This window comes from Lithobates pipiens, unplaced genomic scaffold (genome assembly GCF_037356315.1).
Source record: "Lithobates pipiens isolate NorthernLeopardFrog02 unplaced genomic scaffold, aLitPip1_a1.2 Scaffold_24, whole genome shotgun sequence".
NCBI lineage: Eukaryota > Metazoa > Chordata > Amphibia > Anura > Ranidae > Lithobates > Lithobates pipiens.
The window spans coordinates 24,544,175-24,571,584 of NW_027507786.1; the positions used below are offsets into that span (position 1 = coordinate 24,544,175).

Sequence of the window (27,410 nt, forward strand, 5' to 3'; positions counted from 1 at the left end):
ACCCAATCCTGACCAATCCCAGCCCAGCTCACCCAATCCTGACCAATCCCAGCCAAGCTCACCCTATCCTGACCAATCCCAGCTCACCCTATCCTGACCAATCCCAGCCCAGCTCACCCAATCTTGACCAATCCCAGCCCAGCTCACCCAATCCTGACCAATCCCAGCCCAGCTCACCCTATCCTGACCAATCCCAGCCCAGGTTACCCAATCCTGACCAATCCCAGCCTATCTCACCCTATTCTGACCAATCCCAGCCCAGCTCACCCTATCCTGACCAGGCCCAGCCCAGCTCACTCTATCCTGACCAATCCCAGCCCAGCTCACTCTATCCTGACCAATCCCAGCCCAGCTCACTCTATCCTGACCAATCCCAGCCCAGCTCACTCTATCCTGACCAATCCCAGCCCAGCTCACCCTATCCTGACCAATCCCAGCCCAGCTCACCCAATCCTGACCAATCCCAGCCCAGCTCACCCAATCCTGACCAATCCCAGCCCAGCTCACCCAATCCTGACCAATCCCAGCCCAGCTCACCCTATCCTGACCAATCCCAGCCCAGCTCACCCTATCCTGACCAATCCCAGCCCAGCTCCCTCTATCCTGACCAATCCCAGCCCAGCTCATTCTATCCTGACCAATCCCAGCCCAGCTCACTCTATCCTGACCAATCCCAGCCCAGCTCACCCAATCCTGACCAATCCCAGCCCAGCTCACCCTATCCTGACCAATCCCAGCCCAGCTCACCCAATCCTGACCAATCCCAGCCCAGCTCACCCAATCCTGACCAATCCCAGCCCAGCTCACCCAATCCTGACCAATCCCAGTCCAGCTCACCCTATCCTGACCAATCCCAGCCCTGCTCACCCAATCCTGACCAATCCCAGCCCAGCTCACTCTATCCTGACCAATCCCAGCCCAGCTCACCCAATCCTGACCAATCCCAGCCCAGCTCACTCTATCCTGACCAATCCCAGCCCAGCTCACTCTATCCTGACCAATCCCAGCCCAGCTCACTCTATCCTGACCAATCCCAGCCCAGCTCACCCTATCCTGACCAATCCCAGCCCAGCTCACCCAATCCTGACCAATCCCAGCCCAGCTCACCCTATCCTGACCAATCCCAGCCCAGCTCACCCTATCCTGACCAATCCCAGCCCAGCTCCCTCTATCCTGACCAATCCCAGCCCAGCTCATTCTATCCTGACCAATCCCAGTCCAGCTCACCCTATCCTGACCAATCCCAGCCCTGCTCACCCAATCCTGACCAATCCCAGCCCAGCTCACTCTATCCTGACCAATCCCAGCCCAGCTCACCCAATCCTGACCAATCCCAGCCCAGCTCACTCTATCCTGACCAATCCCAGCCCAGCTCACTCTATCCTGACCAATCCCAGCCCAGCTCACTCTATCCTGACCAATCCCAGCCCAGCTCACCCAATCCTGACCAATCCCAGCCCAGCTCACCCAATCCTGACCAATCCCAGCCCAGCTCACCCAATCCTGACCAATCCCAGCCCAGCTCACTCTATCCTGACCAATCCCAGCCCAGCTCACTCTATCCTGACCAATCCCAGCCCAGCTCACTCTATCCTGACCAATCCCAGCCCAGCTCACTCTATCCTGACCAATCCCAGCCCAGCTCACCCTATCCTGACCAATCCCAGCCCAGCTCACCCAATCCTGACCAATCCCAGCCCAGCTCACCCTATCCTGACCAATCCCAGCCCAGCTCACCCTATCCTGACCAATCCCAGCCCAGCTCACCCTATCCTGACCAATCCCAGCCCAGCTCACCCTATCCTGACCAATCCCAGCCCAGCTCCCTCTATCCTGACCAATCCCAGCCCAGCTCATTCTATCCTGACCAATCCCAGCCCAGCTCACTCTATCCTGACCAATCCCAGCCCAGCTCACCCAATCCTGACCAATCCCAGCCCAGCTCACCCAATCCTGACCAATCCCAGCCCAGCTCACCCAATCCTGACCAATCCCAGCCCAGCTCACTCTATCCTGACCAATCCCAGCCCAGCTCACTCTATCCTGACCAATCCCAGCCCAGCTCACCCAATCCTGACCAATCCCAGCCCAGCTCACCCTATCCTGACCAATCCCAGCCCAGCTCACCCTATCCTGACCAATCCCAGCCCAGCTCACCCTATCCTGACCAATCCCAGCCCAGCTCCCTCTATCCTGACCAATCCCAGCCCAGCTCATTCTATCCTGACCAATCCCAGCCCAGCTCACTCTATCCTGACCAATCCCAGCCCAGCTCACCCAATCCTGACCAATCCCAGCCCAGCTCACCCAATCCTGACCAATCCCAGCCCAGCTCACCCAATCCTGACCAATCCCAGTCCAGCTCACCCTATCCTGACCAATCCCAGCCCTGCTCACCCAATCCTGACCAATCCCAGCCCAGCTCACTCTATCCTGACCAATCCCAGCCCAGCTCACCCAATCCTGACCAATCCCAGCCCAGCTCACCCAATCCTGACCAATCCCAGCCCAGCTCACCCAATCCTGACCAATCCCAGTCCAGCTCACCCTATCCTGACCAATCCCAGCCCAGCTCACCCAATCCTGACCAATCCCAGCCCAGCTCACTCTGGTCTCCTCCTTCCAATCTGTCTTTCATGTTCTCCTCCACATCAATTCCATTTGTATGATTTCCCAGCATGCTGGACATTTATGAGGGGGGCTGATGAGTTGTGTCTCCCCTGCAGGTACACAATGATGGGGACTGCGGCCCCCTCCCGTACTCCTGTCTGCGCTCCCTCAGTCTGTACTTCGCTGGAATCGGGGAAATTACATTACAGAACCGAATTGTCCTTCATAACAACGTCAGGTAAGTGGCTGTGGCCGTCACCACATTATACTGAGGGGGGTGGGGGGCCTATTAGAGGACTGAGGGGGTACTACTAGAGGAATGAGGGGGGTGCTACTAGAGGAATGAGGGGGGGTCCTGCTATTTATGGGTGGAGTGGGGTAGTTATAGTGGAGTATGCGGTGAAATTATAGGCGGAGTGGGGGAGGGGGGATTATGGGAAAGGTGGGGATTTGCCCTGCAGTCCATTCATCACATCTCTTGGTATCTCTGCAGGGTGGGGCTGCCATATACAGTGGGGAACGTGAAGATCCAAGCCGTCTCTGGATATGTAGTTGTGCGGCAGCAGTACATCTTCTCCATGGCTTGGGATGGGAACTCCTCCGTGTATCTGAAGATGAGTCCTGATTATATTGGGAGGACACACGGACTTTGCGGAAATAATAACTGGATTCCTCAGGATGATCTGGTGACCAGCTATGGTGAGACCCCGAAATTCACCGACCTGAACCCCCAGAATGTTCTTTATGTGCAAACACCAAATATGAATAAATATCAGCCGAGCCACCACCACCCCCGCCCACACCGCTACCCCCGCCCACACCACCGCAACCCCGCCCACACCACCACCTACACCACCACCACCCCCGCCCACACCACCACCACCCCCGCCCACACCGCTACCCCCGCCCACACCACCGCAACCCCGCCCACACCACCACCCCCGCCCACACCGCCACCTACACCCCCGCCCACACCACCACCTACACCACCGCCCACACCGCTACCCCCGCCCACACCACCGCAACCCCGCCCACACCGCTACCCCTGCCCACACCGCCACCTACACCACCGCCCACACCACCGCAACCCCGCCCACACCGCTACCCCCGCCCACACCACCACCTACACCACCACCACCCCCGCCCACACCGCTACCCCCGCCCACACCACCACCTACACCACCACCACCCCCGCCCACACCGCTACCCCCGCCCACACCACCGCAACCCCGCCCACACCACCACCTACACCACCACCACCCCCGCCCACACCACCACCACCCCCGCCCACACCGCTACCCCCGCCCACACCACCGCAACCCCGCCCACACCACCACCCCCGCCCACACCGCCACCTACACCCCCGCCCACACCACCACCTACACCACCGCCCACACCGCTACCCCCGCCCACACCACCGCAACCCCGCCCACACCGCTACCCCTGCCCACACCGCCACCTACACCACCGCCCACACCACCGCAACCCCGCCCACACCGCTACCCCCGCCCACACCACCACCTACACCACCACCACCCCCGCCCACACCGCTACCCCCGCCCACACCACCACCTACACCACCACCACCCCCGCCCACACCGCTACCCCCGCCCACACCACCGCAACCCCGCCCACACCACCACCTACACCACCACCACCCCCGCCCACACCACCACCACCCCCGCCCACACCGCTACCCCCGCCCACACCACCGCAACCCCGCCCACACCACCACCCCCGCCCACACCGCCACCTACACCCCCGCCCACACCACCACCTACACCACCGCCCACACCGCTACCCCCGCCCACACCACCGCAACCCCGCCCACACCGCTACCCCTGCCCACACCGCCACCTACACCACCGCCCACACCACCGCAACCCCGCCCACACCGCTACCCCCGCCCACACCACCACCTACACCACCACCACCCCCGCCCACACCGCTACCCCCGCCCACACCACCACCTACACCACCACCACCCCCGCCCACACCGCTACCCCCGCCCACACCACCACCTACACCACCACCACCCCCGCCCACACCGCTACCCCCGCCCACACCACCGCAACCCCGCCCACACCACCACCCCCGCCCACACCGCCACCTACACCACCGCCCACACCACCGCAACCCCGCCCACACCGCTACCCCCGCCCACACCGCTACCTACACCACCGCCCACACCACCGCAACCCCGCCCACACCGCTACCCCCGCCCACACCACCACCTACACCACCACCACCCCCGCCCACACCGCTACCCCCGCCCACACCACCACCTACACCACCACCACCCCCGCCCACACCGCTACCCCCGCCCACACCACCACCTACACCACCACCACCCCCGCCCACACCGCTACCCCCGCCCACACCACCGCAACCCCGCCCACACCGCTACCCCCGCCCACACCACCGCAACCCCGCCCACACCGCTACCCCCGCCCACACCGCCACCTACACCACCGCCCACACCACCGCAACCCCGCCCACACCGCTACCCCTGCCCACACCGCTACCCCCGCCCACACCGCTACCTACACCACCGCCCACACCACCGCAACCCCGCCCACACCGCTACCCCCGCCCACACCGCCACCTACACCACCGCCCACACCACCGCAACCCCGCCCACACCGCTACCTACACCACCGCCCACACCACCGCAACCCCGCCCACACCGCTACCCCCGCCCACACTGCCACCCACACCACCACCACCCCCGCCCACACCACTACCCCCACCCACACCACCACCACCCCCGCCCACACCACCACCTACACCACCGCCCACACCACCGCAACCCCGCCCACGCCGCTACCCCCGCCCACACCACCACCTACACCCCCGCCCACACAACCGCAACCCCGCCCACACCGCCACCTACACCACCGCCCACACCACCGCAACCCCGCCCACACCGCTACCCCCGCCCACACCGCTACCCCCACCCACACCGCCACCTACACCACCGCCCACACCACCGCAACCCCGCCCACACCGCTACCCCCGCCCACACCGCTACCCCCACCCACACCGCCACCTACACCACCGCCCACACCACCGCAACCCCGCCCACACCGCTACCCCCGCCCACACCGCCACCTACACCACCGCTACCCCCACCCACACCACCACCACCACCTACACCACCGCTACCCCCGCCCACACCACCGTAACCCCGCCCACACCGCTACCCCCGCCCACACCGCCACCTACACCCCCGCCCACACAACCGCAACCCCGCCCACACCGCTACCCCCGCCCACACCGCCACCTACACCACCGCCCACACCACCGCAACCCCGCCCACACCGCTACCCCCGCCCACACCGCTACCCCCACCCACACCGCCACCTACACCACCGCCCACACCACCGCAACCCCGCCCACACCGCTACCCCTGCCCACACCGCTACCCCCGCCCACACCGCTACCCCTGCCCACACCGCTACCCCCGCCCACACCGCTACCTACACCACCGCCCACACCACCGCAACCCCGCCCACACCGCTACCCCCGCCCACACTGCCACCCACACCACCACCACCCCCGCCCACACCACTACCCCCACCCACACCACCACCACCCCCGCCCACACCACCACCTACACCACCGCCCACACCACCGCAACCCCGCCCACGCCGCTACCCCCGCCCACACCACCACCTACACCCCCGCCCACACAACCGCAACCCCGCCCACACCGCCACCTACACCACCGCCCACACCACCGCAACCCCGCCCACACCGCTACCCCCGCCCACACCGCTACCCCCACCCACACCGCCACCTACACCACCGCCCACACCACCGCAACCCCGCCCACACCGCTACCCCCACCCACACCGCCACCTACACCACCGCCCACACCACCGCAACCCCGCCCACACCGCTACCCCCGCCCACACCGCCACCTACACCACCGCTACCCCCACCCACACCACCACCACCCCCGCCCACACCACTACCCCCACCCACACCACCACCACCTACACCACCGCTACCCCCGCCCACACCACCGTAACCCCGCCCACACCGCTACCCCCGCCCACACCGCCACCTACACCACCGCCCACACCACCGCAACCCCGCCCACACCACTACCCCCGCCCTCACCGCCACCTACACCACCGCTACCCCCACCCACACCACCACCACCCCCGCCCACACCACTACCCCCACCCACACCACCACCACCCCCGCCCACACCACCACCTACACCACCGCAACCCTGCCCACACCACTACCCCCGCCCACACCACCACCTACACCACCGCTACCACCGCTACCACCGCCCACACCACCACCACCCCTCGCCCACCCGCTACCCCCGCCCACACCACCACCTACACCACCGCTACCACCGCCCACACCGCTACCCCCGCCCACACCGCTACCCCCGCCCACACCGCCACCTACACCACCGCTCACACCACCGCAACCCCGCCCACACCGCTACCCCCGCCCACACCGCCACCTACACCACCGCCCACACCACCGCAACCCCGCCCACACCGCTACCCCCGCCCACACCACCACCTACACCCCCGCCACCCCCGCCCACACCGACCCCTACACCACCGTCCACACCACCGCAACCCCGCCCACACCGCTACCCCCGCCCACACCACCGCAACCCCGCCCACACCGCTACCCCCACCCACACCGCCACCTACACCACCGCCCACACCACCGCAACCCCGCCCACACCGTTACCCCCACCCACACCACCACCTACACCACCACCACCCCCGCCCACACCACTACCCCCACCCACACCACCACCACCCCCGCCCACACCGCCACCTACACCACCGCCCACACCACCGCAACCCTGCCCACACTGCTACCCCCGCCCACACCAACACCTACACCACCACCACCCCCGCCCACACCACTACCCCCACCCACACCACCACCACCCCCGCCCACACCACCACCTACACCACCGCAACCCCGCCCACACCACTACCCCCGCCCACACCACCACCTACACCACCGCTACCACCGCCCACACCACCACCACCCCCGCCCACACCGCTAACACACCGCCTACACTGCCTACACCTCCACTGCCTACACCACCACCACCACCCACACTTTCACTGCCTACACTGCCTACACCACTGCCTACACCGCTTCTGCCACCACCGCCTACACCACCACTGTGAGTGCCTATACCGCCGCAAACACCACCACTGCCTACACTGCTGCCCACACTGCCACCACTGCTTACACCACCGCCACTGCCTACACCGTCGCCTACACTGCCACTGCCTCCACCGCTTACACCACCACCGCCTACACCGCCACTGCCTCCACCGCTTACACCACCACCGCCACTGTCTCCACTGTCTACACCACCACCACCGCCACCTACACCGCCACTGCCTACACCCCCACTGCTTACGCCGCCTCCACCACCACTGCCTCCACCATCTACACCACCACCGCTGCCTACACCGCCACTGCCTACACCGCCCACACGGCCTACATCGCCTACACCACCACTGCCACTGCCTGCACCGTCCACACCGCCACTGCCTACACCGCCCACACTGCCACTGCAACTGTCTACACTGCCGCAAACACCACCACTGCCCATACTGCCGCTGCCTCCACCGCTACTGCCTACACCGCTTCTGCCTCCACCACCACTGCCACTGCCTACACCACCGCAAACACCACCACTGCCCACAATGCCACTGCCTACACCACCGCTTACACCCCCACCGCCATTGCCTTCATCGCCACTGCTTACACCACCACCCACACCGCCACTGCCTACACCATCACTGTCACTGACCACATTGCTGCCTACACCACCACTGTCACCACTTACACCGCCCTCACTGCCCCCTACCCCACACACTGCCACTCCCTACACCACCGCATAACACTGGCACAGCCCACTACACCGCACACCAACCACTACCTACACAGCCCACAACACTGCCTACACTGCCGCTTACACCGATGTTACGGACAACGTGTTGCTGAGGCATCGGTCAGAAGGAGAGGTGGAGAAGGTGGCCGTCTGACCGAAGGGATGCAGACAATTTTTTAGTCCGCAGCCCCAAGGTATGATCGGTTCCAGCAACCATCGCCAGCGTCTGATTTACATGGTATCGGAATACCTAGGGGCAAGGTCAGACTTGGACACCTTTCCCACTGAAAATCCTCTGGCTTACTGGGTCTTGAGGATGGATCACTGGCCAGAGCTTGCACAGTATGCAATTGAGCTACTGGCCTGTCCTGCATCCAGCGTTCTTTCGGAACGCACCTTCAGTGCTGCTGGTGGCTTTGTTACCGATCACAGGGTGCGCCTGTCCACTGACTCGGTTGATCGACTGACCTTCATCAAGATTAATCAGTCTTGGATCACCCACAGCTACCAATCACCTGAAGCTGATGTAACTGAATCATTTTTTTTTTAATTTCACATCCCTTCAAGACTGCCTATGCTGATGCTGAGTGACTGTCCTGTTATGTTGATTGTCTATCCTCTTCCTCCTCAATGATCCCGCTGATATCTTGGAAGAACATTTTTGGTTCTGGTTGATGCCATCAGCCCAATTTTTCAGCCCCTGTTTAACAGGGGCATTTAATTACAATTTTTGATGCAATGCTTTGCAGCAGGGCTCATTCCTGCACCACAACTAGAGTATATGGGAGAGGTTGCAGTGTCGTGGCACCAGCACCAGTGCCTAAGGCCCAATTTTTCTGCCCCTGTTTAACAGCGGCATGTAATTACAATTCTTGATATAATATTTCACAGCAGGGCCCGTTCCTGTGCCCACCCAGAGTAACGGTGAGGACTTATAGTGTTGTGGCACCAGCACCACAACCACCAAAGGTCAATTTTTCTACCACTGTTCAACAATGGCATGTAATTACAATTCTTGATATAATCGTTCACAGCAGGGCTCTCCAGCGCCCACCAAGAGTCACTTTGAGGGCTTACAATGTTGTGGCAAAACCAACACCTTGTTCCGCCATTTCTGCAGAGCATATAGGGCAGGCCCCTACTTTCAAACATCCAACTTACAAACATCTCCTACTTGCAAACGGAAGGAGACAACAGCAAGTGAGATGAAAAAAGAGGGACGACAAAACAAATTATACAGGGGTGATAACCCTTCCCTATGTTTTCCAAAAAGCTTAAAAATAGATTTTTTGACTGGAGCTACACTTTAAAAATGTACCAGTTGAAAATTACAAACAGATTCAACTTAACACAACAAACCTACACAGTCCCTGTCTTGTTTGCACCGCCTGTATACTGCTGTTCTGAGTATATAGGGCCTGGGGGCCACACGCATTTCCTTTTTTTAATATGGGTACGGGGTTCCCCTTAATATGCGTACAAGACCTAAAGGGGCTGGTAATGGGCGGGGGGCTACCCATGCCATTTTTCTCAATGATTTTCATCCATATTGCCGGAATCAGATATAACATTAAAACCGCAAGCAGTTTGAAATGACTTTTTTTTCCATTAAATGTCATTTTGTGCAGGGACTGTTCTAAACATGGGAAACACGTGGCACTTCACAGGCATACTATAGACACCCCCCAGGCACCATATTTAAAGGAATATTTCACTTTTTTTTTTTTCACTTTAATCGTCATTAAAATCAGTGCTTCTGACCCATGTCCCCTGGGGCAGGAGCCGGGTCCCCAAACACTTTTTAGGACAGTATCTTGCATATTAGCCATTAAAATTAGCACTTTTTATTTCGAACGTTCGAGTCCCATAGACTTCAATGGGGTTCTAACGTTCGTACGAATTTTCAGTCTGTTCGAAAGTTCTGGTGCGAACCGAACCGGGGGGTGTTCTAGTGTGTATATAACGTGTTCTCATACGGTGAATATTGATCTCTCTGTATAACATTTTATCTCTTATAAATCTTCAGGAAAATTGACGGAAAACATTGAAGAGTTTGTGAACAGCTGGAGAGAAGATCTGCCCCATAAATCCTCCCCCGCCGCTCCTTTACTGTATGAACCGCCATGTGCCAAGACAAGTCCGCGTGTGACACAGGTACGGCATCCTCCTGCTTCTAGAGACGGGGGGGGGGGGGGGTCTAGCTGTCCTTGTTGCCTGGAATGGGTCCTATGCCCCTCCCCCTCTGGGCCCTGTGCCCCTCCCCCTCTCTGTATGCACTTATCATTACATTGTCATGATGTACCCATCAATAGATATTTCTCCATCGTCCATTGAGGGACACAGGAATTCAAACTAAATGGGGTTATACTGCCACCTACTGGATATTGGAACAATTGCAGAGCAGGTGTAGGCCAGCCCTTGTATAGCCCTTCCTCTACCCAGCATGCTTTTTGTTTTTTGTCCTAGGAGGTCGGACGCCCTTTCTAAGTCTAATATTTTGCTTTGTAGAAAGATTCCTCTGTACATTGCTGATGGGCTGATCCCTACATAGCAGCTCTTTGGCTCTGTATTTCCTCAGCATGTGGAGTCTGTAACGAGCACAACCAGCCTGGACCTTCACCTCTGCGCACTGCATTGATGAGTATGAGCTGTGGGGGGCGCTTTCCATGGCACCGCTCTCACCCCCACTCTGAAGACTCGGTGAGGGAGGCCAGTTGGGCTGAAGGCCTGGGAGCCACTTCATAATTTGCACTGCAAATCTCCCACCACTGATGCGTTTCACCTGAGGGTTAAAGCTGAGGGATTGAGCATTGATGTCACTGGTATGGTGGAGGTCTATGTGTGCGCTTGGCCCTCATTGTTATTGGAGACCTCTACTGTCCCAGGGGACCTCTATTGTTATCGGGGACCTCTACTGTCCTAGCGGACCTCTATTGTTATTGGGGACCTCTACTGTCCTAGTGGACATCTATTGTCCTAGGGGACCACTAATGTTATTGGGGGCCTCTCTTGTTATTGGGGACCTCTACTGTCCCAGGGGACCTCTATTGTTATTGGGGACCTCTACTGTCCCAGGGGACCTCTATTGTTATCGGGGACCTCTACTGTCCCAGGGGACCTCTATTGTTATCGGGGACCTCTACTGTCCTAGCGGACCTCTATTGTTATTGGGGACCTCTACTGTCCTAGTGGACATCTATTGTCCTAGGGGACCACTAATGTTATTGGGGGCCTCTCTTGTTATTGGGGACCTCTACTGTCCCAGGGGACCTCTATTGTTATTGGGGACCTCTACTGTCCCAGGGGACCTCTATTGTTATCGGGGACCTCTACTGTCCTAGCGGACCTCTATTGTTATTGGGGACCTCTACTGTCCTAGTGGACATCTATTGTCCTAGGGGACCACTAATGTTATTGGGGGCCTCTCTTGTTATTGGGGACCTCTACTGTCCTAGGGGACCTCTATTGTTATTGGAGACCTCTACTGTCCTAGCGGACCTCTATTGTTATTAGGGACCTCTATTGTCCTAGGGGACCACTAATGTTATTGGGGACCTCTACTGTCCTAGGGGACCTCTATTTTTATCGGTGACCTCTATTGTTATTGGGGACCTCTACTGTCCTAGCGGACCTCTATTGTTATTGGGGACCTCTACTGTCCTAGGGGACCTCTATTATTATTGGAGACCTCTACTGTCCTAGCGGACCTCTATTGTTATTAGGGACCTCTATTGTCCTAGGGGACCACTAATGTTATTGGGGACCTCTACTGTCCTAGGGGACCTCTATTGTTATCGGTGACCTCTATTGTTATTGGGGACCTCTACTGTCCTAGTGGACATCTATTGTCCTAGGGGACCACTAATGTTATTGGGGGCCTCTCTTGTTATTGGGGACCTCTACTGTCCTAGGGGACCTCTATTGTTATTGGGGGCCTCTATTGTCCTTGGGGACCTCTATTGTTATTGGGGACCTCTACTGTCCTAGGGGACCTCTATTGTTATTGGGGGCCTCTATTGTCCTTGGGGACCTCTATTGTTATTGGGGACCTCTACTGTCCTAGGGGACCTCTATTGTTATTGGGGGCCTCTATTGTCCTAGGGGACCACTAATGTTATTGGGGACCTCTATTGTTATCGGTGACCTCTATTGTTATCGGGGACCTCTACTGTCCTAGCGGACCTCTATTGTTATTGTGGACCTCTACTGTCCTAGTGGACATCTATTGTCCTAGGGGACCACTAATGTTATTGGGGGCCTCTCTTGTTATTGGGGACCTCTACTGTCCTAGGGGACCACTAATGTTATTGGGGGCCTCTATTGTTATTGGGGACCTCTACTGTCCTAGGGGACCTCTATTGTTATTGGGGGCCTCTATTGTCCTAGGGGACCTCTATTGTTATTAGGGGCCTCTATTGTCCTAGGGGACCACTAATGTTATTGGGGGCCTCTATTGTTATTGGGGACCTCTACTGTCCTAGGGGACCTCTATTGTTATTGGGGGCCTCTATTGTCCTAGGGGACCTCTATTGTTATTGGGGACCTCTATTGTCCTAGGGGACCTCTATTGTTATTGGGGGCCTCTATTGTCCTAGGGGACCTCTATTGTTATTAGGGGCCTCTATTGTCCTAGGGGACCACTAATGTTATTGGGGGCCTCTATTGTTATTGGGGACCTCTACTGTCCTAGGGGACCTCTATTGTTATTGGGGACCTCTACTGTCCTAAGGGACCTCTATTGTTATTGGGGACCTCTACTGTCCTAGGGGACCTCTATTGTTATTGGGGACCTCTACTGTCCTAAGGGACCTCTATTGTTATTGGGGACCTCTATTGTCCTAGGGGACCACTAATGTTATTGGGGGCCTCTATTGTTATTGGGGACCTCTACTGTTATTGGGGACCTCTACTGTTATTGGGGACCTCTACTGTCCTAGGGGACCACTAATGTTATTGGGGGCCTCTATTGTTATTGGGGACCTCTACTGTTGTTGGGTTATTCTCAGTGTCTCCTTCAGCTCCCTCAGATGGGACCAAGGCCTCCCCCATGTCTACGGGAACCTCCATGTGCACTCTGAATGTCCTGTGCCCCCTTACTGGAGCAATCTGCCCACAGAGGCTCTGAGTATTCCTCAGTCCTGTTCCCTGCAGAGTCCATCTCCTGAACCCATAAATCAAGCCATGCCTGTGGGGGGCCTCCTTTCACCTCCTGTGATTTAGAGTCCTAGCCGTCTATCTCAGGAGAGGCTGTTCTTGGGTCTGGGTGGTCTCCTGCGGTTTACTATGATTCACGGGAGGGTTGGGTCTTATTGATGAAGGACATATCACCCTACCACTGGAGTATCGCTCTTCAGCTGGAGGATAGCCTGCTCTTCCACACCTTCAGAGCTCCTACAGCTGCAAAGATCTTTCCCCTACTCCAGATTATTCAGTCTTTTTCCCTATGAGGGGTCCTGAGCCCCACCTGACAAAGAGCCTGTAGGCAGGTGGTGGTGCCCTTTTAATGAGACTACCCCTCTGGTGATGTCATTAGGAGGAGGTGGAGCCCTGGGGAGAAGGTGGATGGAAACTGACCACCCCAACCTACAGCATGTACAATAGGCCTGTAGTCTGAAGAGTGGCCGGCCTTCTGGGCCTAAAACTGGGACAATGTTAGGACCATGTGTAGGGATTGAGTGCAGGGAATGTCTGGAGCTTCATGCCTTAGTTGTGTAACCGGCCTAGATAATTGTGTCCCCCATGGGACCGATGTCTGTACAAGGGGGGTGGGGTGAACTCTGGCTACATGTGTTGGGTGTCTCATATGGGGGTGATGTCTGGATAGAGGTGGGGGGACTCTGGTTACATGTGTTGGGTGTCTCATATGGGGATGATGTCTGGATAGAGGTGGGGGGACTCTGGCTACATGTGTTGGGTGTCTCATATGGGGATGATGTCTGGATAGAGGTGGGGGGACTCTGGCTACATGTGTTGGGTGTCTCATATGGGGATGATGTCTGGATAGAGGTGGGGGGACTCTGGATACATGTGTTGGGTGTCTCATATGGGGGTGATGTCTGGATAGAGGTGGGGGACTCTGGCTACATGTGTTGGGTGTCTCATATGGGGATGATGTCTGGATAGAGGTGGGGGGACTCTGGCTACATGTGTTGGGTGTCTCATATGGGGATGATGTCTGGATAGAGGTGGGGGACTCTGGTTACATGTGTTGGGTGTCTCATATGGGGGTGATGTCTGGATAGAGGTGGGGGGACTCTGGCTACATGTGTTGGGTGTCTCATATGGGGGTGATGTCTGGATAGAGGTGGGGGGACTCTGGCTACATGTGTTGGGTGTCTCATATGGGGGTGATGTCTGGATAGAGGTGGGGGGACTCTGGTTACATGTGTCGGGTGTCTCATATGGGGGTGATGTCTGGATAGAGGTGGGGGGACTCTGGTTACATGTGTCGGGTGTCTCATATGGGGGTGATGTCTGGATAGAGGTGGGGGGACTCTGGCTACATGTGTTGGGTGTCTCATATGGGGGTGATGTCTGGATAGGGGTGGGGGGACTCTGGCTACATGTGTTGGGTGTCTCATATGGGGATGATGTCTGGATAGAGGTGGGGGGACTCTGGATACATGTGTTGGGTGTCTCATATGGGGATGATGTCTGGATAGAGGTGGGGGGACTCTGGCTACATGTGTTGGGTGTCTCATATGGGGATGATGTCTGGATAGAGGTGGGGGACTCTGGCTACATGTGTTGGGTGTCTCATATGGGGGTGATGTCTGGATAGAGGTGGGGGGACTCTGGTTACATGTGTCGGGTGTCTCATATGGGGATGATGTCTGGATAGAGGTGGGGGGACTCTGGTTACATGTGTCGGGTGTCTCATATGGGGGTGATGTCTGGATAGAGGTGGGGGGACTCTGGCTACATGTGTTGGGTGTCTCATATGGGGGTGATGTCTGGATAGAGGTGGGGGACTCTGGTTACATGTGTTGGGTGTCTCATATGGGGATGATGTCTGGATAGAGGTGGGGGGACTCTGGCTACATGTGTTGGGTGTCTCATATGGGGATGATGTCTGGATAGAGGTGGGGGACTCTGGCTACATGTGTTGGGTGTCTCATATGGGGGTGATGTCTGGATAGAGGTGGGGGACTCTGGCTACATGTGTTGGGTGTCTCATATGGGGGTGATGTCTGGATAGAGGTGGGGGGACTCTGGCTACATGTGTTGGGTGTCTCATATGGGGGTGATGTCTGGATAGAGGTGGGGGGACTCTGGCTACATGTGTTGGGTGTCTCATATGGGGATGATGTCTGGATAGAGGTGGGGGGACTCTGGCTACATGTGTTGGGTGTCTCATATGGGGATGATGTCTGGATAGAGGTGGGGGACTCTGGCTACATGTGTCGGGTGTCTCATATGGGGGTGATGTCTGGATAGAGGTGGGGGGACTCTGGATACATGTGTTGGGTGTCTCATATGGGGGTGATGTCTGGATAGAGGTGGGGGACTCTGGATACATGTGTTGGGTGTCTCATATGGGGATGATGTCTGGATAGAGGTGGGGGGACTCTGGATACATGTGTTGGGTGTCTCCTATGGGGATGATGTCTGGATAGAGGTGGGGGGACTCTGGTTACATGTGTCGGGTGTCTCATATGGGGGTGATGTCTGGATAGAGGTGGGGGACTCTGGTTACATGTGTCGGGTGTCTCATATGGGGATGGAGTCTGTACAGAGGTGGGGGACTCTGGCTACATGTGTTGGGTGTCTCATATGGGGGTGATGTCTGGATAGAGGTGGGGGGACTCTGGCTACATGTGTTGGGTGTCTAATATGGGGGTGATGTCTGGATAGAGGTGGGGGACTCTGGTTACATGTGTTGGGTGTCTCATATGGGGGTGATGTCTGGATAGAGGTGGGGGACTCTGGTTACATGTGTTGGGTGTCTCATATGGGGGTGATGTCTGGATAGAGGTGGGGGGACTCTGGATACATGTGTTGGGTGTCTCATATGGGGGTGATGTCTGGATAGAGGTGGGGGGACTCTGGCTACATGTGTTGGGTGTCTCATATGGGGGTGATGTCTGGATAGAGGTGGGGGACTCTGGTTACATGTGTTGGGTGTCTCATATGGGGGTGATGTCTGGATAGAGGTGGGGGACTCTGGTTACATGTGTTGGGTGTCTCATATGGGGGTGATGTCTGGATAGAGGTGGGGGGACTCTGGATACATGTGTTGGGTGTCTCATATGGGGATGATGTCTGGATAGAGGTGGGGGACTCTGGCTACATGTGTCGGGTGTCTCATATGGGGGTGATGTCTGGATAGAGGTGGGGGACTCTGGCTACATGTGTTGGGTGTCTCATATGGGGGTGATGTCTGGATAGAGGTGGGGGACTCTGGTTACATGTGTTGGGTGTCTCATATGGGGGTGATGTCTGGATAGAGGTGGGGGACTCTGGCTACATGTGTTGGGTGTCTCATATGGGGGTGATGTCTGGATAGAGGTGGGGGGACTCTGGTTACATGTGTTGGGTGTCTCATATGGGGATGATGTCTGGATAGAGGTGGGGGGACTCTGGCTACATGTGTTGGGTGTCTCATATGGGGGTGATGTCTGGATAGAGGTGGGGGGACTCTGGTTACATGTGTTGGGTGTCTCATATGGGGGTGATGTCTGGATAGAGGTGGGGGGACTCTGGCTACATGTGTTGGGTGTCTCATATGGGGATGATGTCTGGATAGAGGTGGGGGGACTCTGGTTACATGTGTTGGGTGTCTCATATGGGGATGGAGTCTGTACAGAGGTGGGGGGACTCTGGCTACATGTGTTGGGTGTCTCATATGGGGATGATGTCTGGATAGAGGTGGGGGGACTCTGGTTACATGTGTTGGGTGTCTCATATGGGGATGGAGTCTGTACAGAGGTGGGGGGACTCTGGCTACATGTGTTGGGTGTCTCATATGGGGATGATGTCTGGATAGAGGTGGGGGGACTCTGGCTACATGTGTTGGGTGTCTCATATGGGGATGATGTCTGGATAGAGGTGGGGGGACTCTGGTTACATGTGTTGGGTGTCTCATATGGGGATGGAGTCTGTACAGAGGTGGGGGGACTCTGGCTACATGTGTTGGGTGTCTCATATGGGGATGGAGTCTGTACAGAGGTGGGGGACTCTGGATACATGTGTTGGGTGTCTCCTATGGGGATGGAGTCTGTACAGAGGTGGGGGGACTCTGGTTACATGTGTTGGGTGTCTCATATGGGGATGGAGTCTGTACAGAGGTGGGGGACTCTGGATACATGTGTTGGGTGTCTCCTATGGGGATGGAGTCTGTACAGAGGTGGGGGGACTCTGGTTACATGTGTTGGGTGTCTCATATGGGGATGGAGTCTGTACAGAGGTGGGGGGACTCTGGCTACATGTGTTGGGTGTCTCATATGGGGATGGAGTCTGTACAGAGGTGGGGGACTCTGGATACATGTGTTGGGTGTCTCATATGGGGATGGAGTCTGTACAGAGGTGGGGGGACTCTGGTTACATGTGTTGGGTGTCTCATATGGGGATGGAGTCTGTACAGAGGTGGGGGGACTCTGGATACATGTGTTGGGTGTCTCATATGGGGATGGAGTCTGTACAGAGGTGGGGGGACTCTGGCTACATGTGTTGGGCGTCTCATATGGGGATGGAGTCTGTACAGAGGTGGGGGGACTCTGGCTACATGTGTTGGGCGTCTCATATGGGGATGGAGTCTGTACAGAGGTGGGGGGACTCTGGATACATGTGTTGGGCGTCTCATATGGGGATGGAGTCTGTACAGAGGTGGGGGGACTCTGGCTACATGTGTGGGGTGTCTCATATGGGGATGGAGTCTGTACAGAGGTGGGGGGACTCTGGATACATGTGTTGGGTGTCTCATATGGGGATGGAGTCTGTACAGAGGTGGGGGGACTCTGGATACATGTGTTGGGCGTCTCATATGGGGATGGAGTCTGTACAGAGGTGGGGGGACTCTGGCTACATGTGTGGGGTGTCTCATATGGGGATGGAGTCTGTACAGAGGTGGGGGGACTCTGGATACATGTGTTGGGTGTCTCATATGGGGATGGAGTCTGTACAGAGGTGGGGGGACTCTGGATACATGTGTTGGGTGTCTCATATGGGGATGGAGTCTGTACAGAGGTGGGGGGACTCTGGCTACATGTGTCGGGTGTCTCATATGGGGATGATGTCTGGATAGAGGTGGGGGGACTCTGGTTACATGTGTTGGGTGTCTCCTATGGGGATGGAGTCTGTACAGAGGTGGGGGGACTCTGGTTACATGTGTTGGGTGTCTCATATGGGGATGATGTCTGGATAGAGGTGGGGGGACTCTGGTTACATGTGTTGGATGTCTCATATGGGGGTGATGTCTGTACAGAGGTGGGGGGACTCTGGTTACATGTGTTGGGTGTCTCATATGGGGGTGATGTCTGGATAGAGGTGGGGGGACTCTGGATACATGTGCTGGGCGCTGATGAGGCGTTGTTTCTGTCTCATGAACAAGGCCAGTGGTGTCCAGAGTGCCGATGTGTCTCCACGCCGGAGATCTGCTGAGGGGTTGTTTGTACATCGGGGCCACCCTGGGGATTAGCTAAGCTCCCCTATGTATGCAAATCAACCCTCCTGTCTTTCCTCTGGGGACTCGTTCTTCTGGGGAGATTTCCCGTGGGGACTCGTTCTTCTGGGGAGATTTCCTGTGGGGACTCGTTCTTCTGGGGAGATTTCCTGTGGGGACTCGTTCTTCTGGGGAGATTTCCTGTGGGGACTCGTTCTTCTGGGGAGATTTCCTGTGGGGACTCGTTCTTCTGGGGAGATTTCCTGTGGGGACTCGTTCTTCTGGGGAGATTTCCTGTGGGGACTCGTTCTTCTGGGAAGATTTCCTGTGGGGACTCGTTCTTCTGGGGAGATTTCCTGTGGGGACTCGTTCTTCTGGGGAGATTTCCTGTGGGGACTCGTTCTTCTGGGGAGATTTCCTGTGGGGACTCGTTCTTCTGGGGAGATTTCCTGTGGGGACTCGTTCTTCTGGGGAGATTTCCTGTGGGGACTCGTTCTTCTGGGGAGATTTCCCATGGGGACTCGTTCTTCTGGGGAGATTTCCTGTGGGGACTCGTTCTTCTGGGGAGATTTCCTGTGGGGACTCGTTCTTCTGGGGAGATTTCCTGTGGGGACTCGTTCTTCTGGGATGATTTCCTGTGGGGACTCGTTCTTCTGGGGAGATTTCCTGTGGGGACTCGTTCTTCTGGGGAGATTTCCTGTGGGGACTCGTTCTTCTGGGGAGATTTCCTGTGGGGACTCGTTCTTCTGGGGAGATTTCCTGTGGGGACTCGTTCTTCTGGGGAGATTTCCTGTGGGGACTCGTTCTTCTGGGGAGATTTCCTGTGGGGACTCGTTCTTCTGGGGAGATTTCCTGTGGGGACTCGTTCTTCTGGGGAGATTTCCCATGGGGACTCGTTCTTCTGGGGAGATTTCCTGTGGGGACTCGTTCTTCTGGGGAGATTTCCTGTGGGGACTCGTTCTTCTGGGGAGATTTCCTGTGGGGACTCGTTCTTCTGGGGAGATTTCCTGTGGGGACTCGTTCTTCTGGGGAGATTTCCTGTGGGGACTCGTTCTTCTGGGGAGATTTCCTGTGGGGACTCGTTCTTCTGGGATGATTCCCTGTGGGGACTCGTTCTTCTGGGGAGATTTCCTGTGGGGACTCGTTCTTCTGGGGAGATTTCCTGTGGAGACTCGTTCTTCTGGGGAGATTTCCTGTGGAGACTCGTTCTTCTGGGAAGATTTCCTGTGGGGACTCGTTCTTCTGGGGAGATTTCCTGTGGGGACTCGTTCTTCTGGGGAGATTTCCCGTGGGGACTCGTTTTTCTGGGGATGATTTCCTGTGGGGACTCGTTCTTCTGGGGAGATTTCCTGTGGGGACTCGTTCTTCTGGGGAGATTTCCTGTGGGGACTCGTTCTTCTGGGGAGATTTCCTGTGGGGACTCGTTCTTGTGGGGAGATTTCCTGTGGGGACTCGTTCTTCTGGGGAGATTTCCTGTGGGGACTCGTTCTTCTGGGATGATTTCCTGTGGGGACTCGTTCTTCTGGGGAGATTTCCTGTGGGGACTCGTTCTTCTGGGGAGATTTCCTGTGGGGACTCGTTCTTCTGGGGAGATTTCCTGTGGGGACTCGTTCTTCTGGGGAGATTTCCTGTGGGGACTCGTTCTTCTGGGGAGATTTCCCATGGGGACTCGTTCTTCTGGGGAGATTTCCTGTGGGGACTCGTTCTTCTGGGGAGATTTCCTGTGGGGACTCGTTCTTCTGGGGAGATTTCCTGTGGGGACTCGTTCTTCTGGGATGATTTCCTGTGGGGACTCGTTCTTCTGGGGAGATTTCCTGTGGGGACTCGTTCTTCTGGGGAGATTTCCTGTGGGGACTCGTTCTTCTGGGGAGATTTCCTGTGGGGACTCGTTCTTCTGGGGAGATTTCCTGTGGGGACTCGTTCTTCTGGGGAGATTTCCCATGGGGACTCGTTCTTCTGGGGAGATTTCCTGTGGGGACTCGTTCTTCTGGGGAGATTTCCTGTGGGGACTCGTTCTTCTGGGGAGATTTCCTGTGGGGACTCGTTCTTCTGGGATGATTTCCTGTGGGGACTCGTTCTTCTGGGGAGATTTCCTGTGGGGACTCGTTCTTCTGGGGAGATTTCCTGTGGGGACTCGTTCTTCTGGGGAGATTTCCTGTGGGGACTCGTTCTTCTGGGGAGATTTCCTGTGGGGACTCGTTCTTCTGGGGAGATTTCCCATGGGGACTCGTTCTTCTGGGGAGATTTCCTGTGGGGACTCGTTCTTCTGGGGAGATTTCCTGTGGGGACTCGTTCTTCTGGGGAGATTTCCTGTGGGGACTCGTTCTTCTGGGATGATTTCCTGTGGGGACTCGTTCTTCTGGGGAGATTTCCTGTGGGGACTCGTTCTTCTGGGGAGATTTCCTGTGGAGACTCGTTCTTCTGGGGAGATTTCCTGTGGAGACTCGTTCTTCTGGGAAGATTTCCTGTGGGGACTCGTTCTTCTGGGGAGATTTCCTGTGGGGACTCGTTCTTCTGGGGAGATTTCCCGTGGGGACTCGTTTTTCTGGGGATGATTTCCTGTGGGGACTCGTTCTTCTGGGGAGATTTCCTGTGGGGACTCGTTCTTCTGGGATGATTTCCTGTGGGGACTCGTTCTTCTGGGATGATTTCCTGTGGGGACTCGTTCTTCTGGGATGATTCCCTGTGGGGACTCGTTCTTCTGGGGAGATTTCCTGTGGGGACTCGTTCTTCTGGGGAGATTTCCTGTGGGGACTCGTTCTTCTGGGGAGATTTCCTGTGGGGACTCGTTCTTCTGGGGAGATTTCCTGTGGGGACTCGTTCTTCTGGGGAGATTTCCCGTGGGGACTCGTTCTTCTGGGGAGATTTTCTGTGGGGACTCGTTCTTCTGGGGAGATTTCCTGTGGGGACTCGTTCTTCTGGGATGATTTCCTGTGGGGACTCGTTCTTCTGGGGAGATTTCCTGTGGGGACTCGTTCTTCTGGGGAGATTTTCTGTGGGGACTCGTTCTTCTGGGGAGATTTCCTGTGGGGACTCGTTTTTCTGGGGATGATTTCCTGTGGGGACTCGTTCTTCTGGGAAGATTTCCTGTGGGGACTCGTTCTTGTGGGAAGATTTCCTGTGGGGACTCGTTCTTCTGGGATGATTTCCCGTGGGGACTCGTTCTTCTGGGGAGATTTCCCGTGGGGACTCGTTCTTCTGGGGAGATTTCCTGTGGGGACTCGTTCTTCTGGGGAGATTTCCCGTGGGGACTCGTTCTTCTGGGAAGATTTTCTGTGGGGACTCGTTCTTCTGGGGAGATTTCCTGTGGGGACTCGTTCTTCTGGGGAGATTTCCTGTGGGGACTCGTTCTTCTGGGATGATTTCCTGTGGGGACTCGTTCTTCTGGGGAGATTTCCTGTGGGGACTCGTTCTTCTGGGGAGATTTCCTGTGGGGACTCGTTCTTCTGGGGAGATTTCCTGTGGGGACTCGTTCTTCTGGGGAGATTTCCCGTGGGGACTCGTTCTTCTGGGGAGATTTCCTGTGGGGACTCGTTCTTCTGGGATGATTTCCTGTGGGGACTCGTTCTTCTGGGGAGATTTCCTGTGGGGACTCGTTCTTCTGGGGAGATTTCCTGTGGGGACTCGTTCTTCTGGGGAGATTTCCTGTGGGGCCTCGTTCTTCTGGGATGATTTCCTGTGGGGACTCGTTTTTCTGGGGAGATTTCCTGTGGGGACTCGTTCTTCTGGGAAGATTTCCTGTGGGGACTCGTTCTTCTGGGATGATTTCCTGTGGGGACTCGTTCTTCTGGGATGATTTCCTGTGGGGACTCGTTCTTCTGGGATGATTTCCTGTGGGGACTCGTTCTTCTGGGGAGATTTCCTGTGGGGACTCGTTCTTCTGGGGAGATTTCCTGTGGGGACTCGTTCTTCTGGGAAGATTTCCTGTGGGGACTCGTTCTTCTGGGATGATTTCCTGTGGGGACTCGTTCTTCTGGGGAGATTTCCTGTGGGGACTCGTTCTTCTGGGGAGATTTCCTGTGGGGACTCGTTCTTCTGGGATGATTTCCTGTGGGGACTCGTTCTTCTGGGATGATTTCCTGTGGGGACTCGTTCTTCTGGGGAGATTTCCTGTGGGGATTTGTTCTTCTGGGGAGATTTCCTGTGGGGACTCGTTCTTCTGGGGAGATTTCCTGTGGGGACTCGTTCTTCTGGGGAGATTTCCTGTGGGGACTCGTTCTTCTGGGGAGATTTCCTGTGGGGACTCGTTCTTCTGGGGAGATTTCCTGTGGGGACTCGTTCTTCTGGGGAGATTTCCTGTGGGGACTCGTTCTTCTGGGGAGATTTCCTGTGGGGACTCGTTCTTCTGGGGAGATTTCCCGTGGGGACTCGTTCTTCTGGGATGATTTCCTGTGGGGACTCGTTCTTCTGGGGAGATTTCCTGTGGGGACTCGTTCTTCTGGGGAGATTTCCTGTGGGGACTCGTTCTTCTGGGGAGATTTCCTGTGGGGACTCGTTCTTCTGGGGAGATTTCCTGTGGGGACTCGTTCTTCTGGGGAGATTTCCTGTGGGGACTCGTTCTTCTGGGGAGATTTCCCGTGGGGACTCGTTCTTCTGGGATGATTTCCTGTGGGGACTCGTTCTTCTGGGGAGATTTCCCGTGGGGACTCGTTCTTCTGGGGAGATTTCCTGTGGGGACTCGTTCTTCTGGGATGATTTCCTGTGGGGACTCGTTCTTCTGGGGAGATTTCCTGTGGGGACTCGTTCTTCTGGGATGATTTCCTGTGGGGACTCGTTCTTCTGGGGAGATTTCCTGTGGGGACTCGTTCTTCTGGGGAGATTTCCTGTGGGGACTCGTTCTTCTGGGGAGATTTCCCAGCGTTGTCCGTGTTACATTGTTGGTCTGACGGTAGTTGTCGTGTTTCGGTGGAATTTTTGCTTCCCGGTATTTTGCTGATTGTGGCTCGGTGGAGTCATCTCTTCTTCCCGGTGATCTCCTCTCTCCTGGTGGCCTTCCATGGTGGTTGGCCTGTCCTGCAAAGGAATTCACCTCATCTGGTTGCCATTCTCCTGACCTCCTCTAGGTGGCAGTATAACCCGACGGTTCCTGGATTGCTGTGTCCCTCAATGGACTCCAAGAAAAAGAATTTACAGTAAGTACAAAAACCACTATTATTTTTCATGTAAAGTCAATTCATGGTGAGTCCTGTGTCAGCATCCCCTTCCTGGTATTTATTACCTCTCATAGAGGTCACAGGACTCCCCCTGACAAAGCCTTCATCTGCTTTTCTCTTCAGAAGGACAGCACCATATTTGTCCGGGCATCATCTGGGGTTACTATCTACTTACTGGATGACACAATCATTAAATCCTGGATCCTGTTCAAATGTCTGACACAGATCAGCCCCTTGTTGCAGCCTCTCACCCTATGACTTATCACAAAGTTACAATGTACAGTCTGATCACTGGGGGAGGGGAGACTGAGGAAATAACTGCTCCTTATACAAAGTTACAATGTACAGTCTGATCACTGGGGGAGGGGAAGAGTCATTTCCTCAGTCTCCTCCCCCAAAGTTACAATGTACAGTCTGATCACTATGGGAGGGGAGGACAATGAGGAAATGCTTCCTGCCAGGGTGTTTGGGGTGATTGGTGGGAGGTGGGTAGATTGTTGGGTTGTGTGATGTCATTTCTCCTCTCTCTCCAGATGTCACACTCGCTGTGCTCCGCCCTTCTCCAAGATCCATTCCACCAGTGTCACCACGTGGTCAGCCCCTCCCCCTTCATGGCCAGCTGTGCTACTGACCTCTGCAGGTGAGTAATGGTGACCTCCGTGGGTAATGGTGACCTCTGAGGGTAATGGTGACCTCTGTGGGTAATGGTGACCTCTGTGGGTAATGGTGACCTCTGCAGGTGAGTAATGGTGACCTCTGTGGGTAATGGTGACCTCTGCAGGTGAGTAATGGTGACCTCTGAGGGTAATGGTGACCTCTGTGGGTAATGGTGACCTCTGCAGGTGAGTAATGGTGACCTCTGTGGGTAATGGTGACCTCTGAGGGTAATGGTGACCTCTGTGGGTAATGGTGACCTCTGTGGGTAATGGTGACCTCTGTGGGTAATGGTGACCTCTGCAGGTGAGTAATGGTGACCTCTGTGGGTAATGGTGACCTCTGAGGGTAATGGTGACCTCTGTGGGTAATGGTGACCTCTGCAGGTGAGTAATGGTGACCTCTGTGGGTAATGGTGACCTCTGCAGGTGAGTAATGGTGACCTCTGTGGGTAATGGTGACCTCCGTGGGTAATGGTGACCTCTGAGGGTAATGGTGACCTCTGCGGGTGAGTAATGGTGACCTCTGTGGGTAATGGTGACCTCTGCGGGTAATGGTCACATAGTGGGGGGTCTCACACTCTTCCTCTTCTCCTGCAGGTCGGATGGTGATGTTGGTACGTGGTGTCATGCCCTGGCCGAGTATGCGCGCTCCTGTGCCCACGCCGGACACCCTCTCCATGGCTGGCGGGAGACATACAGACAGTGCGGTATGTGATCTTTGTATGTAACAGATGATATGAGATGTCCTGTGTATGCCCAATGAGCGGGCACAGAGCCCATCACCCATCTATACATTGTGTCCAATGAGCGGGCACAGAGCCCATCACCCATCTGTACATTGTGTCCAATGAGTGGGCACAGAGCCCATCACCCATCTGTACATTGTGTCCAATGAGCGGGCACAGAGCCCATCACCCATCTATACATTGTGTCCAATGAGCGGGCACAGAGCCCATCACCCATCTGTACATTGTGTCCAATGAGTGGGCACAGAGCCCATCACCCATCTGTACATTGTGTCCAATGAGCGGGCACAGAGCCCATCACCCATCTGTACATTGTGTCCAATGAGTGGGCACAGAGCCCATCACCCATCTGTACATTGTGTCCAATGAGCGGGCACAGAGCCCATCACCCATCTGTACATTGTGTCCAATGGGCGGGCACAGAGCCCATCACCCATCTGTACATTGTGTCCAATGAGCGGGCACAGAGCCCATCACCCATCTGTACATTGTGTCCAATGGGCGGGCACAGAGCCCATCACCCATCTGTACATTGTGTCCAATGAGCGGGCACAGAGCCCATCACCCATCTGTACATTGTGTCCAATGAGCGGGCACAGAGCCTATCCTGGTAATGTGGATATAGAATAGTAAGTACTCGCCATTTTTTTCAATACAGGTACTTACTGTATATAGCGCAGTCAGTTTACACAGTGCTTTACATACAGAGGAGAAAATAACGATCGTCTCCCCCGCAGATGGTGTAGTTTTGCCCCCTTCCATAGAAATGAAGGGTCTATAATTCTTATCAGAGGGGTATTTTATATGATGGAGACAGAAGATCAACCAAAAATCCAGAAAACACACAATACAAATGTTATAAATGGAGTTGCAGTTCAGTGAGTAAAATAAGTATTTGATCCCCTTAGTAGTCGGTGGAGAAACCCTTGGTGATCACAGAGGTCAGACGTTTCTTGTAGGTGGTGATGAGGTTTCCACATCTCAGGAGGGATTTTGCTCCTCTCTTCTCTACAGATCTTCTCTAAATCCTGAAGGTTTCTTGGCAACTCAAAGTTTCGGCTCCTCTATAAATTTTCTATAGGATTAAGGTCTGGAGATTGGCTGGGCCACTCCATGACCTTAATGTGCTTCTTATTGAGTCACTTCTTTGTTGCCTTGGTGGTATGTTTTGGGTCATTGTGATGCTGGAAGACCCGTCCATGACCCATCTTCAGTGTTCTGGATGAGGGAAGAAGGTTCTCATCCAAGATATTACAATACATGACCCCGTCCATTGGCCCCTCAATGCGGCAAAGTCGGCCTGGACCTTTATCAGAGAAACAGCCCCAAAGCATCATGTTCCCCCCTCCGTGTGTGACTGTAGGGATGGTGTTCATGTTCCCACCTCCGTGTGTGACTGTAGGGATGGTGTTCATGTTCCCACCTCCGTGTGTGACTGTAGGGATGGTGTTCACGTTCCCCCCTCCATGTGTGACTGTAGGGATGGTGTTCATGTTCCCCCCTCCATGTGTCACTGTAAGGATGGTGTTCATGTTCCCCCCTCCGTGTGTCACTGTAAGGATGGTGTTCATAGGGTCATAGTCACCATTTTTCTTCCTGCAAACACAGCAAGTCCTCCTCCTCAGCAAGACACGTGTACAGGTCCTCCTCCTCAGGAAGACACATGGACAGGTCCCCCTCCTCAGGAAGACACATGTACAGGTCCCCCTCCTCAGGAAGACACATGTACAGGTCCCCCTCCTCAGGAAG

General features: G+C 55.9%; 1 protein-coding gene across 1 annotated transcript in view; it reads left to right on the top strand.

Moving 5' to 3' along the window:
* Positions 1-27,410, top strand: part of OTOG (otogelin) — a 217,270-nt gene that overhangs the window by 20,011 nt on the left and 169,849 nt on the right. The window contains exons 7-11 of the mRNA XM_077453472.1: positions 2,727-2,848; positions 3,104-3,309; positions 10,533-10,660; positions 24,793-24,899; positions 25,513-25,622. Of these exons, the coding sequence (XP_077309598.1) occupies positions 2,727-2,848; positions 3,104-3,309; positions 10,533-10,660; positions 24,793-24,899; positions 25,513-25,622 (673 nt within the window). The remainder of the gene's footprint in view (positions 1-2,726; positions 2,849-3,103; positions 3,310-10,532; positions 10,661-24,792; positions 24,900-25,512; positions 25,623-27,410) is intronic.